Here is a 16,759-nt window from a genome sequence, read left to right on the forward strand (position 1 = left end):
TTGCTTATGTGAAGAATCCACATCACATAGTAAAAAGCTTTCCCTACTGATCCATGGCTAACTTTATGAATTAGAGATCTTCTGCCTCTTAAATGACTTCATATTCATAACCTTCAAAATGGGCAAAATATTGGGGCTCCTGGGTGGCTCAATCGGTGAAGCATCCGACTCTTGATTTCGGCTCAGGTCATGATCTCAGGGTTGTGAGATTGAGCCCCGTGTCCACCTCTACACTGGGCGTGGAGCTTGCTTAAGATTCTTTGTCTCTCTCTCCCTTTCCCTCTGCCCCCCCAAGGCAAAATATTAAAATATATTTCTGATGAAGTTGTAAAACTTGAAAACACCACTCATTAAATTACTGCTGTAAAATATAGAGTGTGTGTGTTTCAGAAACAAAATCCCTACCTAGTTAGGATTCTGAGAGAACTCATATCGATCATGCGTGTCTTTTAAAAAATATAATTAAATGGAAGCTTCCTGAGTCATCACTTGAATTGGATGTAAATCATGTCTAATCTGCTTATTAACATGCCCCTCACCTCCATGCCTGAATAACAGAGAAGTCCTCCTAAAAGGTATTCTTACATGTTTCATTTTTATTAGCCTGCTGCAGTTTATTTGATTTTCGTGTGATTTCACCTTTTTAAATGCAGGTAAGACTTTTTGATACAAATACAGCTTCTACAACACGGAAGAAACACCACACAATGCTTTTCAAGGGTAACAAAGGATAATTCACATCTTAGATCCTTACATTAACTTCTTGGATCGCTTACGAGGCTGTAAGCAGGAATTTGGAATGAGGACGAGGACAGCGAGAGGGACTTCCAGAGAGGACAGTTGTCAAATTCCCTTGGATCACCACTGTCCTTCAGGGATTCTGTTAGGGTTTCCCACTCTCCTTCCTGTTTTTACTTTGTTTTGAAGAGGTGGCAGCGGGGAGGTTTCCCCTCTCACTTCAGTTTGCTCTCCTGTGGATGCATGAGCTTGCTTTCCCACATTCCTTTCTGAAAAGTGAGGAATCTGGTTCCCTTAGGTGGTGATGCTTGAGGTGGGACTGAGGGAGGTTGACCCCCGAGAACGTGCTGGCCGGCAACACATGGCGACGGTGGCAGCAAGGACCCTCAGCAGCCTCCCGGTTGGAGAGGAATTTTCCCCTTCTTCTACCTTCGGAACTGAATCCCATCTCTCATTCTTCTTGTCTCACAATTCAGTGGTGTTTCTTCAAAAACTATGATAGGTTGACAGAATGGATTTCTGCACCACTAATTGAACATCTCTCAAAGTGTGCTCAACTTGGCACCAGAGAGACATCCTTATCTTTAAGTTGGATAAGGCCCTTCACAGCGTCAGCCCGCAGTCCCCTTCCCTGCCCCGCTCCCACCTCCTCCCGCCAAGCGAGGGTGAGTGTGGACTCACGCGCACACACGCACTCTTCCACATTCTAGTGTCTTCACTCAGGCACTTCCTATGTCCGGATGATGCCACTGTCCTTGCAGCCTTGCAAATTTCTACCAGAGGGCACCTGGGTGGCTCTTTCGGTTAAGCGTCTGCCTTCAGCTCTGGTCATGATCTCAAGGTCCTGGGATCGAGCCCCGCATCGGGCTCCATGCTCTGCAGGGAGCCTCCTTCTCCCGCTCCTCCCTGTTCATGCTCTCTCTATCTCTGTCTCTCTCCCTCAAGTAAATAAATAAATAAAATCTTAAAAAAAAAAATAAAAATTCTACCAAACTTTTAAGTCTCTACAAAATACTACTTCCTCTTTTAATTCCTGTCTTTGCCCAGTCATAATTTCATTTTTTTTTTTTTTAATTCTGCTTTAGATTTTAGATTTCTGTGAAACCTCTATCATGGCACTCCTAAACAACATTGTGTGGATTTTCAAAAAATGTCTTCCGCATGCACATTTCCCCTGTCAGGGCCCTGAGTTATATATACCAGTATGAATAGACCATCAAATCAAAATACTGTAGCTTTAACGACATTACTGCTAAATGGTGTGTGTGCGCTCCATATAGCTTTAAAAATATGAAAACGTGTTAACAAGAGGTTACCCAATCGTGTAGAGAAGCTACAAACATTAACTGTCTAGGGAATAAAAAAAATCTTCCTTTTTTGTAAAACTTGACCAACTAACCCTCCTAACCCTATACTTCCTGTTAATGATTTGATAGAACCAGTGCTAGAAAGTAGTATGAAGAACTATACAAAGACAGGACTAGTCTTATAGCCGCAGGGTCGATACTGCAATTTGCATTTGCTTGGCTTCATTTAAGATCATTACCTTTGTATCTAAGTTTGTTTTGGAGATTGATTTAGAATTACCTTTCAGTATTAGGTTAATTTGAAAAATTCCCTTTGCTGATATTTTATGGCTTAAATGATTAGATTTCTACATCCATAGGTGTCCTTGGAGCTCTAGGAAGGAGGCCTGCAGCTGTGTTTCGGTTTCTATAGCCCTGTTCCTGAGGCTGAGAAACATCAGATGTTCATAAAGGGGAGGTGCAGGTGCTAATTCATATCAGGTGCATGGCCTGATGCTGTTTTTGCTCTGCTTGGCTGTGAAGAGGTAAGGGTCTGTGCTACGGCAGGCTGGATGGAGACGAAAGAATGGGTAGATACCCAAAGGAAACATCTATGAGACTGGCATAAGTTACCTACAAGATTGAAGTGGCTGGAAAAGGATGATAAAAGAATAAAATAAATAAACAGCAAACCCTGAGAATTTGGGAAGCGACCTTGGGTGGGGTGGGGAAGGTATATTTACTTAACTAGAGGACTATCTCCTTTGTGGTCTATCCATAAATTCTCTTTCAGTCTTTATTATAGCAGTCCAGTAGATGTACAAAGGCTCTGATAAGAGGTGGGCAATTGCCTTGTTTTCTTCTCTTGATCTTCCCACATCTTCTCAATCCTTAAAGCATTCAGCTAGCTAAGCAGAAAATGGACAAAAGTAGGTTTGAATCCTTGCCCCCATCTCCTTCCTTTATCTTCCAAAACATTGTCACCTCAGGTAAAATAAAATACGGAGTTCCTTACAGAACCCACTAGAAATCTATAAATTAGCCCATATTTCAGCCTGAAGAGGAAGACCACTTCATTCTGGAAAAAGAACTGAGGATCTGAGAAGAGCTGGCTTTCAAGGCAGGAGGGGGAAGATGGAGAATTTTTCCCAGTTTCCTGTGCCTGGTAGATCTCATGAATGTGCTTTCCTTACTCTGAAGGTTTTTGAGATTCCAGAACATTAGCAAACATACGTGCACTTTATGTGTAGCAAGGAGTAGTGCTCAAATATTTATTTGAATAAACAAATGCGTATGTTTTTGTTATCTCAACAAGTTCAGCCATGTGTGGTACAGGGGGCATGCCTTCTGGTCTTGCTTTCCGAGTGAAAATCAGATGAAAAGGGGCCATGTTGCCTTTCCTCCTCAGCACCAATTACCCCCCCCCCCCCCACAGTGCAGGGGGTCATGCAGGAATCCTAGTGCATTGCTGATCACATAGCACAAGGAGACACAGGCTTTGTTTCACGCATTCTGATCCGGCTTTCTGTTCTTGCAGGTGCGCACATCTTGACCAACTCAGCAGGAAGGTGGATTTTCTTTGCGTTTAAAGAAAAAAAAAATGTCCCTGTGTCTGTAGAGATGATTTGCAGTTCAGCCCGGCTGAAGCTGACCGAATGAGACTATGGGCTGTGCCTCTGCTAAGCATGTTGCCACTGTTCAAAATGAAGAGGAAGCCCAGAAAGGGAAGAACTACCAGAATGGAGATGTGTTCGGCGGTGAGTGCCCTTGAACTTTACCTTTGACCTTTTGACCTGGGCTTTTCACTTTCTCGGGAGCGAATATTTGTAGTGTTTTAGGGGGGCTCTGCTGGTAAAGGGCTGATGAGATATGGCTGGAAATCACTGCAGATCTTTTACGTGGGGCAATTTCCGTAATTTATACATAGAGGATTTTGAGGAGCATGGTGGAGGTTTTATACAGAAGCTAGTATTTCAGTCAAGTTTTAAATAACTGGTAGGACTTAAATGGGTACATAGCACAGCAACCTCAGGGGGTCCTGGTAGAGGTGTGCTCACTGTAAGACCGAAAACACAGAGGTCCAAAAGTGTAGTGAGTGAGGATTTGTAAACGAGAGAGTGAGGTGTTTTTTAGGGTTAGTAGTTACTCTTTATGTGACTTTTTATGTGTATTTCTTCAGATTAAAAAATACAAATACAATGAATTTAGTAATCATCTTTTAACCTTTCTCTGGTGATTCAAAGTGACTTGGGAATATCTAGTGCAAAGATCACAACTTGCCAACCCATGGCCATGTCTGGCTTGCAAATGTATTTTCTTTGGCTCCCAGAGAACTATGAAATAAAGCGCAAGGCAGGGTTCAAAACTCAGGATGTTTCACATAAAACCCCCAAATTTCTTCAGGAAATCTGGCAACACCGGGTTTGTCTTCCCTGAGGCAGTGGCCCCCTCAGTCCAGCTGTGGCCTCCCGGGAACTGCTGAGCCTACCCTGGAGAGCAGCACGTCCAGTCCCTTTCACTCATGAACGTCATCTGCCTGGCCACTTACAGGCTTCTGAGTTTGCCTGGGGATGAGTTGGACCCTTAGAAGATCAGCGATTGCTCTGGCGTCACAGGGCCGTGGGTTAGTACAAAATTCCAGTTAGGAAGGCAGACGTAGCAGTTTTGCTGAATTACTTGAACAGTGATAACCCACGACTGGGCCCATGCATGGCACTCCTGTGTTCAGTCACCGTCAAGTCATTCTCCAGCATTTTGGTCCATCGTAATGGTTATGCCGGTCCCTGGTGAGGAATTGGGGTGTTGTGGGAAGACTGATGCTCTGCTAAAAGTGGGCTAGTATATATGGGAGGAGGAGTTTGTGTTGTGTCGTTTTAAGGAAATGTATGTGTTGCCTGGAACAAATTTGCTTCTGGTGGGGACTGCCTAGAAAATTGAGAACTGTGGCAAAGAATAACATGTGAGCATCTAAATAAAACTCGACTTGGGATCACTGAGACCAGTTTCTGGGAAAACAGTTAATTGGAACCAGCATCATTCTGTCACCCTCGAACACTTAACTTTTAAGAGAACATAATCTAGTATCGAGGATTTGTTCAAACTAACTTCTACGTGATATTCTGTGTCATTATCATTTTTGTAACAAGAGCTACCATTAATGGAGCTGCCACCGTATGTTAAACATGCCAAAGCATTTATACATTCATTTTCATGGTGAATTTTCACAACAATCCTGTGAAAGGTGTGTCATCCCAGTTTTACATATTTGGAAGCTGAAGCACAGGAGAGACTAACCAGGTCCCAAGTTGCCCAGCTACGAAGCCACAGACTCCGGTCTCTCTGACTCCAGAGCCCATGTTGCTTTTCTCAATGTTGATGCCTGGCATCCTGCTGCCTCCCATTGGTCACTCATTCTTCAATGCAAAAGAATTGCATTGGCCTGTACAGGATATGCCAAGACCTTTTGCTAAATGCCACGGAGGGTGCAGAGGTAAATAATACGTAGACCTCCCTTCCTAGGACTTAATAAGAGGATGAGGAAATTTTATGAGGCAGAATAAGCCAAACATCAGGAAAGGAAAAGACATACATCATGATAAGAGTCAAGGGGATGGAGAGACTGCCTTAAAAGTTGGGATCAGAGCAGATTTCTAGAGGGGACATCGAACCTGGCCTTAAAGGACCACAAGAATCTAAACTTGTTGGATGAAGAAAGGCTAGAGGTAATGTGAGACTTACTTGAGAATTATAAATAATCCAGTTGGAATGGAGTATAAAATTTAAGTGAGAGAGAATTGGTTAGAAAACTAAGTTAGGGTTAAATTATAGAGAACTTTGAATACCAAATTACAGTCTTGAGAAAGATAGGCTGTAAGGGCAAAAATCAGTGATATTCAGTATATTGCACTTATATTCTGCCCCACAATGAGACCGCCTAACCATCCAGTTGGTAATTCAGTTTCAGCTTTTATAGACGAGGAGACTTTCTATTATTCTAAAGTACTATGTGTATTTGGCAAAAGTTGGCATCTAATAAAGGAGCCTTCTATTAGTCAGCTATCGCTGGGTATTGGACAACCTTAAGATCTCAGCGGCATTCAACAATGAGCATGTCTTTCTTGATCACGAGTTGGTGAGTCAGCTGGAGTGGCTCTGCTCCATGTCTCTCTCATCTTCCTCCTGGGACCAGTGAGCCGCGGGAGGGGAGAGGGGGGCATGCTCTTTTGCAGAAGGGTAAAAGTGCAAGCAATACACAAGGTGCCTCTTAACCTTGGGCTTATAGCTGGCACAGCATCATTTTTCTGGTCAACTCAAGTCACATGAACGGGCTCAAAGACAAGAGGCAGAGAAGCCCATCTGACGGCAGTGCATTCGTGACGAGGGTGCAGATGCGGAGAAGGGTCAAGAATTGGGCCAAACAATTCAGTCCAGCCCCAGCCTGCCTAGTCATTGCTGCCTATGTGGCTGCATGCAGTTCATGCAGTCTGTTAGCTTTTTTCCAGCCTCCTAATACTTACACTGAAGATTTATTCACTCCAGCATTCATCATCTTGTTACTCTTTCTAACATAAACATTTGTGGGTTTGTTCCATGGTGTTAGATACAGCAGAACAAGGAGGGAGAGAGCTTCTTGAATCGGTCAAGGGAGATGGTTTTTGATAGTCCCACAGGGCTCTGGGGGTAGAATTGTCAGAGGGCAGTTTGAACATCAGTGCCATTATTGTAGTGTTACTGAATGCTAGAGTCTGTGTATGACAAGAGAAGGTCCTTTTTGTGTTTCTCCACTTAAATTTTACTTTGCAAGCAGAGCAAGTGGACAGAATCCCAATATGATCACAGATGGTCACAGGTAACTGGCAGATCTGGCTCACTTTTACCCACTTGATATCTTTGTCACCCATTGTTTCAGTAACTTATTACCGCATCACAAAGAACTCCACATTTAGTGGCTTGAAACAAGCATTGATTTATCATTTATCACAATTCTGTGGGGTGCCTGGGGTTCATCTGCTGTTTTTGCCTGGACTCAACCAGGTAGCGGCATTTAGCTGGGAGCTCAGTGGGGCTCAAGTAACCAAGATGGCTTCGAGTCTCTCTTTCTTAGCTAGAAAGTCAAACTTTTCATGAGGTGGCTGGTTTCTAAGAGAGGAAGTAGAAGCTGTCAGGCCTATGAAGACCTAGCCTTGAAAGTCCAAGAACGTCACTTTTGCCTCATTCTGTTGATTAAAGCAAGTCACAAGACCATCCCAGAGTTGAGAGAGCTAGAGGTCTCCATCTATTGAGTCTGAGGAATTGTTGGGGGCCATCTTTGGAGACTAGTTACCTCAACCACTGAGAGAGGCAGTGAGAACCCCATGACTGGATTCTATTCCAACCTGCACTGTTAGAGTCTGCTTTCCAAATCACTGCTCTGTTTTTTACTGAACAAAGTTGCCTTGTTCACTTTTTCGTAGCCGTTTTTAAATGTTTAAAAAATGTTATTACTGCTTGTTGTTGAAGAGTTGACGAAGTCTGTGAAGGATGGCATATTTGGGGATGGCTCTGAAGTATGTGTCTCTGCATGTATACACACACACAGGCGATCCTTTTCCTAAAGGTGTGAATTTAGTTTCATAGCTTCTAAGGACATGCTGGGGAGCGTTGATAAACAGTGTGTTTTTACAAATGGTAATTTCCATTTTTATGAAGCAGTTGGTCTCCATGATGTTTTGGTTATTTAGGAGAGCAACCGCTCCAAATGTGTGTGACAGAATATGTCTAGAATACTCCACCATAGAGGATTAAGTGACAAAAGAGCATCTTGACTCCTAGATTTCATAGAATTCAGGAGGTCGTTGACAGGGAACTTTATCACTGTTGTTCACCTATAGACTTTCTTTCCCTTTAAATGCCGAAGCATAAAAAGTTTCAGATCTAAAGTTGTGTCTCACATCCATGTGGCCTGTTGAGAAGTAAAATCCAGACCAGAAAGCTCCATCTCCAGATTGGAATTTTCCTCCCCAGCCGTCAGGGCCGATGTGAAGAGTGGTCAGCAGATCTGCCAAGGTCAGTCGGAGGACAGCTGAGCAGATTGCCAGAACCAGCTTGCATCAAACGAGTGACCAGCAGGTTCAAGTTATCATGAACTAGTTAAGCAAGTTCTAAGGAAAGCCAGGTGCTTATTGGATTTCTTTGAACAGCCATTCACTTAGACTATTAAAGTAGGTGCACGTAACAGAGTCAAGCCTAATATTATTAGGGAATTTAACATGTCAAACCTGAGATCATTATCTCTTCTGCAGCCCACCCCAAGGCTCTTTACTTATATTGACTTTACTGTTTGCCCGGGCCCCACCATTCTTCCAGGAATATAGGCTTTAGTCTTGAAAAGGCTTTAAACTAGGGCCTTTGTCTCTTCCAGTTCCCAGCTCCTGTGACTCTTGCAGTTTTCCCCAGAGGCTCTTTTCCTGCCGTTGCTACAGCCCATCGCCCAGAACAGCGCAGTGCCCTCTGACCTGAGCTCCATGAGCCCCCCTGGTTGCTTGTTTTCTTCTTGGATTTTTGTTGTTGTTGTTCATTTTTAACTCTCCATTTTTTTGCGCTATTGTCAGAATCTGTCAGGTTTTTCTAAGTGCTCCTCTACCCGTGTTGATTCTCCTACTCCAGAACGTTCTGTGGCGCCTAGTTCTTAGCCAGTAAAATCCTAAATCCTTAGTGAACATGCAAGGCCTCTCAGAGTGCTCATAGCCACCCTGGCAGCCTTGTTTCACACTCTTTTTAAATCCTGCTGTTCTTCCAAACTTCACCCAAACTTGCATGAAGCTTTTCTAATACCTTCAGAAAGTATCGCTTTCCTGCCATCCCAGAATACCTTTTTACATACTTACGTATTTGGATTATTTCTTGGTATGTCTCATCTCATTATTTGTGTTTATGTGTCATCTCTCTTATGAGGCAGTTAGCCCCTTAAACGCAGGGACTGTAGGTATTGAGAGAAACCTGGGTTCCCAGAACCCTGGGAGCTGGAGGCAGAGAGATTGGGGATCCGGTTGGGCCCTGCCCGCACCAGCTTCCCTATATGACTAGGTGGCCAAGTTTGGCTGAAGGGCCAAGAGAGGCTGAGGTTTATAAATATCCCTTAAGTGGAGGTGCTTAGATTATGACAGTAAATTCTTCTGGAATAGCAGTGTAAGACTGATTATAAAAGGGAAGCAGTAAAGCAAGATTTTGGCTACTTTGTCTCCCCTGGGCTCTATGTTGCTGTGTAGCTTCAGTTAAGTGCTGATGCTCAGCTGTGAATTGGGAACATATAACAGGCTTGTGTGTGTGTGTGTGTGTGTGTGTGTGTGTGTGTGTGTGAGAGAGAGAGAGAGAGAGAGAGAGACAGAGACACACAGAGAGAGAGAGAGAGAGAGAGAGAGATGGTGTTATCCAATCTGTTACCCATCTAAAATACTGTAGGGACCAACTTCACAGGTTATGGGAAGATTACATAAGAGAATATATCACATTCATTCAGAAAGTCAAAGCAGTTGAAGGCAAAGTAATAATTCACTGTTTCTTTCTGCAGTGATTTCTGATTGCATGAAGTGAAGATTAATTAAAATTAATCTGCATTTGTGTTTGTGAGACAGTAACAGGATGTTACCTCTGTGCCATCCAGTCCAGTAGCCTCTGGTCACCTCTGACTATGAAGCATGTGAAATATGCCTAGTTCTAATTGAGATATGCTATGAGCATGAAATACACACAGGATTTTAAAGACTTAGTATAAAAGAGAATAAAATAGCTCATTAGTGATTTTTTTATTAATTAATGTGTTGAAGTGATAATATTTTCGGTATGTTGGGTTAAATAAAATGCATTATTCAAATTAATTTCATCAGTTTCTTTTTGCGCATTTAACGTGGCTCCTAGAAGTATTTAAAGTACATCCATAACTCATATTATATTTCTATTGGATGATGCTGGTTTAAGTCCCTGAAAGGAAGTGCTGGTGTTTAGAGCTCCCTTTTCTTTCCGATTTCAGCTTTGGAGTTTACTCAGTCTGGAATCCAAGAGAAAAGGAGTTAGTTAGGCTGAGACAGGTGGAGGAGCAGGGTATTGGGGTAACAGGACAGCTGGAAAGGCAGAGATGGGGAAGCAGCTTAGCAGATGAGGAAGAGCACACTCTAACTTGCTCATCTCTCTGCACTAATTAGTGGTAGTCTTTAGCTGCCTCTCACATAACTTCTTTTGCTGGCCTAGGGAAGCTTCTGTTGACTTCTGAAATTGTTATTTCCCAAAGATCAGAGAAGAAATCATTCTCTCTGCCACCCCACCCCCCTGCCTTTTTTTTTGTTTTTGTTTTCAATGAGTAGGTAAAGCACCTTAAGGGCAGGAGAACTGTTTGATGAGTTTGTGATAGAGCCAGGTCATGGTCATGAAAGCTGGGAAAAAAAAAAAATTAAGTCAAGATGAGTGAGGAACATGGCCCCTGGGTTTTAGTCTTTGAAGACTCCACAGTGTCTTGAGCTGAGCCTCACAATGGTCTCAATGGCTTGAAGTGTACTTGGAGCTCGTGAAATTATAGAGGTCAGCCCGCCTTGGCCAGGGGGTTTCATCATGCTCTTCCAGAGTACAAGTGCTTTGCCCAGTGCCTGGCTCAGAGAAGGTGCCCAAATGGCTCCTGGGTCATTCTGGTAGCTGCTTGTTGCTTTGACAAGAGACAAGTCTGTATCATGAGCATGTAACAGTGATTGTGAGTTCTCTCTCTAGCTAGGGTTTCTTCCAGCTTCCCCACTTCTTGTATTGCCTTTGGCAAGTAACTTAACTCATTAGTGCCCAGGTTTTTTCACCTATGATACAGAGATAATAGTGGAATCCACCACTAGGAGTCCTGTGGAGGATCAGATGAATTAACAATGGAAAGCACTTAGAACATTACCTGGTGCATAATTAGCACCCAAGCATCAATTATAAATATGAATAAATTTGCCCCACCTCTTCACTCTTGCCCCTCACCCACGTCAAAATATACCATGCTAGAATGTCCTGTGATGCAGAATCTAATCTAGCTGAGGTAGAGTCAGTCTGAATTTCTATTTGGAAGAATTTCCTGTAACAGAAAGTCAAGAAAACTCTGTATCCTTTAAATTTAAATTCAATTAGTTAACATAGAGTATATTATTAGTTTCAGAAGTAGAGGTCAGTGATTCATCAGTTGTATATAACACCCAGTGCTCATTACATCACGTGTCTTCCCCAATGTCCATCACCCAGTTACCCCCTCTCCCCACCCCCTCCCCTCCAGCAACCCTCAGTTTGTTCCCTATAGTTAAGAGTCTCTTATGGTTTGTCTCCCTCTCTGATTTGTCTTATTTTCTTTTTTCTCCCTTCCTCTATGATCCTCTGTCTTGTTTCTTAAATTCCACATGAGTGAAATCATAATTCCACGAGTGAAATCATATAATTGTCTTTCTCTGATTGACTTATTTTGCTTAGCATAACACTTTCCATATTTAAAAAAAGAAAAATCTGGGCACCCAGGTGGCCCAGTCGGTTGAGCGTCTGACTCTTTTTTTTTTTTTTTTAAAGATTTTATTTATTTATTTGACAGAGAGGTAGAGCCAGAGAGCACAAGTGGAGGGAATGGCAGAGGCAGAAGGAGAAGCAGACTCCCCACGGAGCAGGGAGCCCGACGCGGGACTCAATCCCAGGACCCCGGGATCATGACCTGAGCCGAAGGCAGACGCTTAACGACTGAGCCACCCAGGCGCCCCGAGCGTCTGACTCTTGATTTCAGCTCAGGGCAGGATTTCAGGGTCGTGAGATCGAGCCCTGTGTCAGACTCTGTGCTTAGCGAGGAGTCTGCTGGAGATTCTCTCTCTCCCTCTCTCTCTCTCTCTCTCAAATAAATAAATCTTAAGAAAAAAAAATCCGAGTACTATTTTCCTTCCCTTGCCATTGGTATCATGAACATGTTTGTTGAATGTTATATAGAGAGATAAGTGGAAAAGTAGAACTATTTGTCACTTATGGCTTCAAGGCAGCCTGACTGCAGGATTGGGGAGCCTCTGAGTTCACAGACACTATTGGCAGGGACATGCAGGCAGGGCCCTTGGTGGTGTCCCTCTGGTTTTATGTCTGGGGGGTTTCTTTCAATTGCTCTCTTGCCCCCCAGGGGCCTGGTCTTCTCTAGAGCTGCCTGGAGCCCTTTTTCAGGCAGAAAATAAGAAAGCACTTGGCCCTTCAGAAGGCAGTGGAGATGGTTCTGGTACCATCCAGTGAAAGGCACACAGGACTGGAGCTGTGCGCAAGGCTTGTTCTCTGCTGGGGGAGGTTCTCAGAAGGTGACTCAGCAACACAAGAGAATGTGGGAGGGTTTCTTGACCCACAGCATTTCTCCTCTGACTTACTTTCTCCTGAGTGATGTCACAGAATTTGGAAATTCAAAAACAGTGGCTCCTTCCTGGAATCCTGGCTGGTGTGGCAGAAAGGATGTGTTTTGCCATCAGCACCTGCCTGGTACCACCCACCTGGCAGTGCTTCCCTGGCTGCACCTGCCCGATGCTTAGACCTCATTTGGGACCTGGCTGTCCTCTGCAGAGACCGGCTCAGCACCCAGAGCCAGAAATGTGTCTGTTTCTTTTGCCCCTGAATTATGATATCAAAGCAACTGTTAGGCTCATATTCTACAGTTTCTGTTGCTATCCCCATTTGATGCAAAAGAAGAATGAAGCCAAGAGCCACGCCAGTTCACTTACCTAAAGAAGCAGGACTGTGGCTAGAACTGAGGATGCAGACTCTTGACTAAGGGAGATCCCCCTCTCAGGAATAAGATATCTGTCTTTGCTATTACATCTAAACCAGCCTCTGCTCAGGAGTCTTTGGGAAGTAACTGCTAATTGGCCACTTGAGCTCCGCCCCAGCTTTTAACCGAGGATGTCTGAAGGCTCTATTATAGTTGTTAGGGCTATTTTCAGGAGACCTGTCACGGTCATGGTGAATGCATGGGCCTGAAATCTGGCAAATTGGTTTCAAATCCTGGCTCAGCTCCTCACCAACCTGTAACTTGGCAAATTACTCTCTTTGCCTCAGTTTCCTCATTTGTATAATATGGGGAGAACAAGTACTTACCTGCCTTCAGAGAGGACTGTTGTGAGATTTAGTGTATGAGTGTATAGAATGGGACTTGCTGTATAATACGCACTGTGTGAGTGCCATTTGTTAATATTGAATTAGCAGCCTTAGTTTTCCTTGATTATGCTGAGGGGTTGGGGAAACAAAACCCGTTTATTACAGATATGTAATTCCCCAAGCTTTAAAAGTTTATCAATTATCCACATAATACTTATTTCTTTATTTTGTATTTTAAAATATTTGTGTTCCTATAATTTGTTCTTTTTCTCTTTTGACCTAGAACAGCTTCTCTTCTGTGTAAGATATGAGTGTGTGTGAGCATGTGTGTGTCTTTAAATCAGAAGACTAAAGTATATGATTTGAGTGGTAAATATAATATTATGCCTTATTTCTATAGAAGTGTGGTTTACAAAAATAGTGCCATCCTAGAAGTTAACAAATATATTTTCATTTATCACACATTAATCTCTGTATATGTGTGTATGTGTGCAGATGCGCGTGAGCATGAGTGTATACACAATACATTGTAGTGTTTTCCTACTCCTGGGTTTATCATGCATAGTGAGGATGTTTATAGAAATAAGGACATTTCTTTATGAAGCACTGTGGAGAGGCCAGGAGGCAACAGACACAGATGATGCCCTCAGTGATTGTAATTGAATAAATGCATCCATAACTAACTGAAATAAAAAGATGTACAAATTAGATACTATTTCAATTCACATTTTATTCTTCAAAAATACTTTATTTATAAGTCTAATATTAAGAATTGAATTCCTTAACTCCTCACTCCATATTAGAGTTTTCCAGATGAATCAAGATTGAACTGTAAAATATGGAACTGTAAAAGTACTATAAAAAATATGGATAAAAAAAAATATGGGTGAGTGTTTTTATCATCTTAGGTTTGTAATGCCGCAAAATCCAGTGCCATAAAGAAAAGTTGATAAATTTGACCTTACATAATTCTCTGCACGGCAACGAACTGCCATAAACTAAGTTAAAAGACAAATGTCATAATATTCATAACATAGATAAGATTAATAAGACTAGTATAAAAAGATTCTTAAATCTATAAGGAAAGAACTAACACTCTAACTGAAAAGTGGACAGGGTTTATGACCAAGCAATTGAAAAGAGAAAGTACAAAAGGCCAATAAACATGGCAGAAAGACACTCAGCTTCCTAGAAATCAAATAAATGACACCAAAGAAAGCAGAACAAAACTTTTTTCACCACTCAAATCGGCAGGAATGGGCATCTATCTCACGCTATAACTGGGAATCTGGGGGGGGCACCAAATAGTTATAGATATATATACATATAGAATGTAAATGAGCATGCCCTTCACCCCCAGCCATCCCACTTCTGGGAATTTATCATAAGGAAATAGTTGGACAAGCATGCAAACCTATATACTCCAGGGTCTTTCTCACTGATGAAACATATATCAGATATAGCCATTAAAGATTAAGGCACTTTATTTATTTATTTGTTTGTTTATTTTTAAGTAGGCTCCACACCCAGTGTGGAGCCCACCGTGGGGTTTGAACTCATGACCCTGAGATCAAGACTTGAGCTGAGATCAAGAGTCAGACGTTTAACCGACTGAACCACCCAGGCGCCCCTACTCTATATTTATTGAGATTTTTAAAAAGTCTACGGCGTGTTAATAAATGAAAACAGTAAAGGGTTTTACAGCATATCTTGTTTGTAAACTTTGTTTAAAATATATGTAAAATGGGTAAGTGTATTTAAAAAAATGTTTGGGAAGGCTGTTCACCAAAACATTAACAATGGCAAGTCTCTTGTGAAGTCTCAGGTGATTCTTAGTTTCTTCTTGAAATTTTTTTTTTTTAAAGATTTTATTTATTTATTTGACAGAGACAGAGATAGCGAGAGCAGGAACACAAGCAGCGGGAGTGGGAGAGGGAGAGCAGGCTTCCTGCCGAGCAGGGAGCCCGATGCGGGGCTGGATCCCAGGACCCTGGGATCATGACCTGAGCCGAAGGCAGACGCTTAACGACTGAGCCACCCAGGCGCCCCTCAGCTGAGTTTTAAAAGATGAGTAACAGACAAAAGAACAGAGGTAGGGCAGGAGTGAGAGGCTGAGGGACTGTGAAAAGGCTCAGGGGTGCATTGTGCACCAGGTATGTCAAGAGGAGACTGGGAAGCTTTACCAATCCAGTGGGGAAATAACTTTAGAGAATCTCACATCAAAACAAGTGTCTTAAATATTTGGAAATTTTACACTGTAATTTTCCCCCCAAATACTGAAAAGTTCATGTAGGCAGTACAGGAATCGAAATTATGTCAGAGATCAGACAGTGGGCTGAGAATTTAGAAAACATTGGACAGACAGTGTAGAAGATCTGATGCTAATTCCTTAAACTGTCTAAGTTGTTAGCCTCACTTCAGTTTTAATAATCATAGACCCTGAAACACTAATCCCGGAATATAGCCTCGTATACATGTTAAGACTATATTATCATTAAAACACCATCAAACCAGCTGAGACAGAATTTGATGGTGTGGTGTTTGTCCCATGTGGGAATCAGAACATGACTCTGTTATTTATTGCACACTGGTGGTGTCTTCAAAGTAGATTCTATATGCGTCATATGTCACAAGTAAATTCTTCACATGGGGTGACATAAAGACAAAAACATGGCAGTAGTTACTCACTTAGAAGCATGCAGGAACTTGTTGCTGCAGATAAGCCCTGAGTCTTTGGCAATCTTTAGAGGGGAGGATTGAGACACAAAGGGAGGTAGCAATGGCATGTCCATCCCCCTGGGGCAGAGCAAGGTGAGGTCTACCGTTCACTCACCCACCCATTGTTCCTAAGAGTTCAGCTGTTAAATATTTCTAGGTGAGTAGTTTGTGATCATAAATTGGTGTCACAGTTTAATTGTGTTTCTCTGATAATAATGTTCCAATGTTTCCTCACTGTTGTGAGGAAAATTGCTTCATCCTATTAGTAACTCCTAAAGCAATAATCCCCAGTCAGCGGTTGTTGGTTGGCCATTTATAAGGTTAGAATGGTTCCAGTTGAATCCGTGTTTACGAACAGGACCTGTGAGCTGGTGGGTGGTGGATACAACAGAAGCAGAATCAGGTGACTTGCCCATAAAGTGTTTACCCTATTTTAGAATAGACACCATTTATGCACAGGAAATAATTCAGCAAGGGGCGCCTGGGTGGCTCAGTTGGTTAAGCGACTGCCTTCGGCTCAGGTCATGATCCTGGAGTCCCGGGATCGAGTCCCGCATCAGGCTCCCTGCTTGGCAGGGACTCTGCTTCTCCCTCTGACCCTCTCCCTCTCATGCTCTCTGTCTCTCATTCTCTCTGTCTCAAATAAATAAATAAAATCTTAAAAAAAAAAAAAAAAAAGAAATAATTCAGCAAGAAACAGAGACTTGAATATGGGTAGCAAAGTGCTACACTGAGTGTCTGTTGGCACAACAGGTCCCCAAATACTGTGGACAATGGAAAAAATAAATACAGGCTGCTTTAGGGGTAGAGAGAAGAGGAAAATATTATGGGAAAATAAAGATGTTTCCTTCTTAGAGAAAGATCTAGCCACTATTCAGTAAATCGTCAGTCTTTTATGATCATTGACTGTGAGTTCCTTG

General features: G+C 42.5%; 1 protein-coding gene across 4 annotated transcripts in view; it reads left to right on the top strand.

The window, feature by feature from the left end:
- The window catches only part of CUNH1orf21 (chromosome unknown C1orf21 homolog), a 214,703-nt gene that overhangs the window by 75,021 nt on the left and 122,923 nt on the right, over window positions 1–16,759 (top strand). For all 4 annotated transcript variants that reach the window (XM_035010645.1, XM_035010644.1, XM_035010647.1 and 1 more), the window contains exon 2: window positions 3,562–3,781. In XM_035010645.1, the coding sequence (XP_034866536.1) occupies window positions 3,688–3,781 (94 nt within the window). In that variant the 5' untranslated portion in view covers window positions 3,562–3,687. The remainder of the gene's footprint in view (window positions 1–3,561; window positions 3,782–16,759) is intronic.

Source organism: Mirounga leonina, unplaced genomic scaffold (assembly GCF_011800145.1).
Source record: "Mirounga leonina isolate KUSES-001 unplaced genomic scaffold, KU_Mleo_1.0 Mir_154, whole genome shotgun sequence".
Classification (NCBI taxonomy): domain Eukaryota; kingdom Metazoa; phylum Chordata; class Mammalia; order Carnivora; family Phocidae; genus Mirounga; species Mirounga leonina.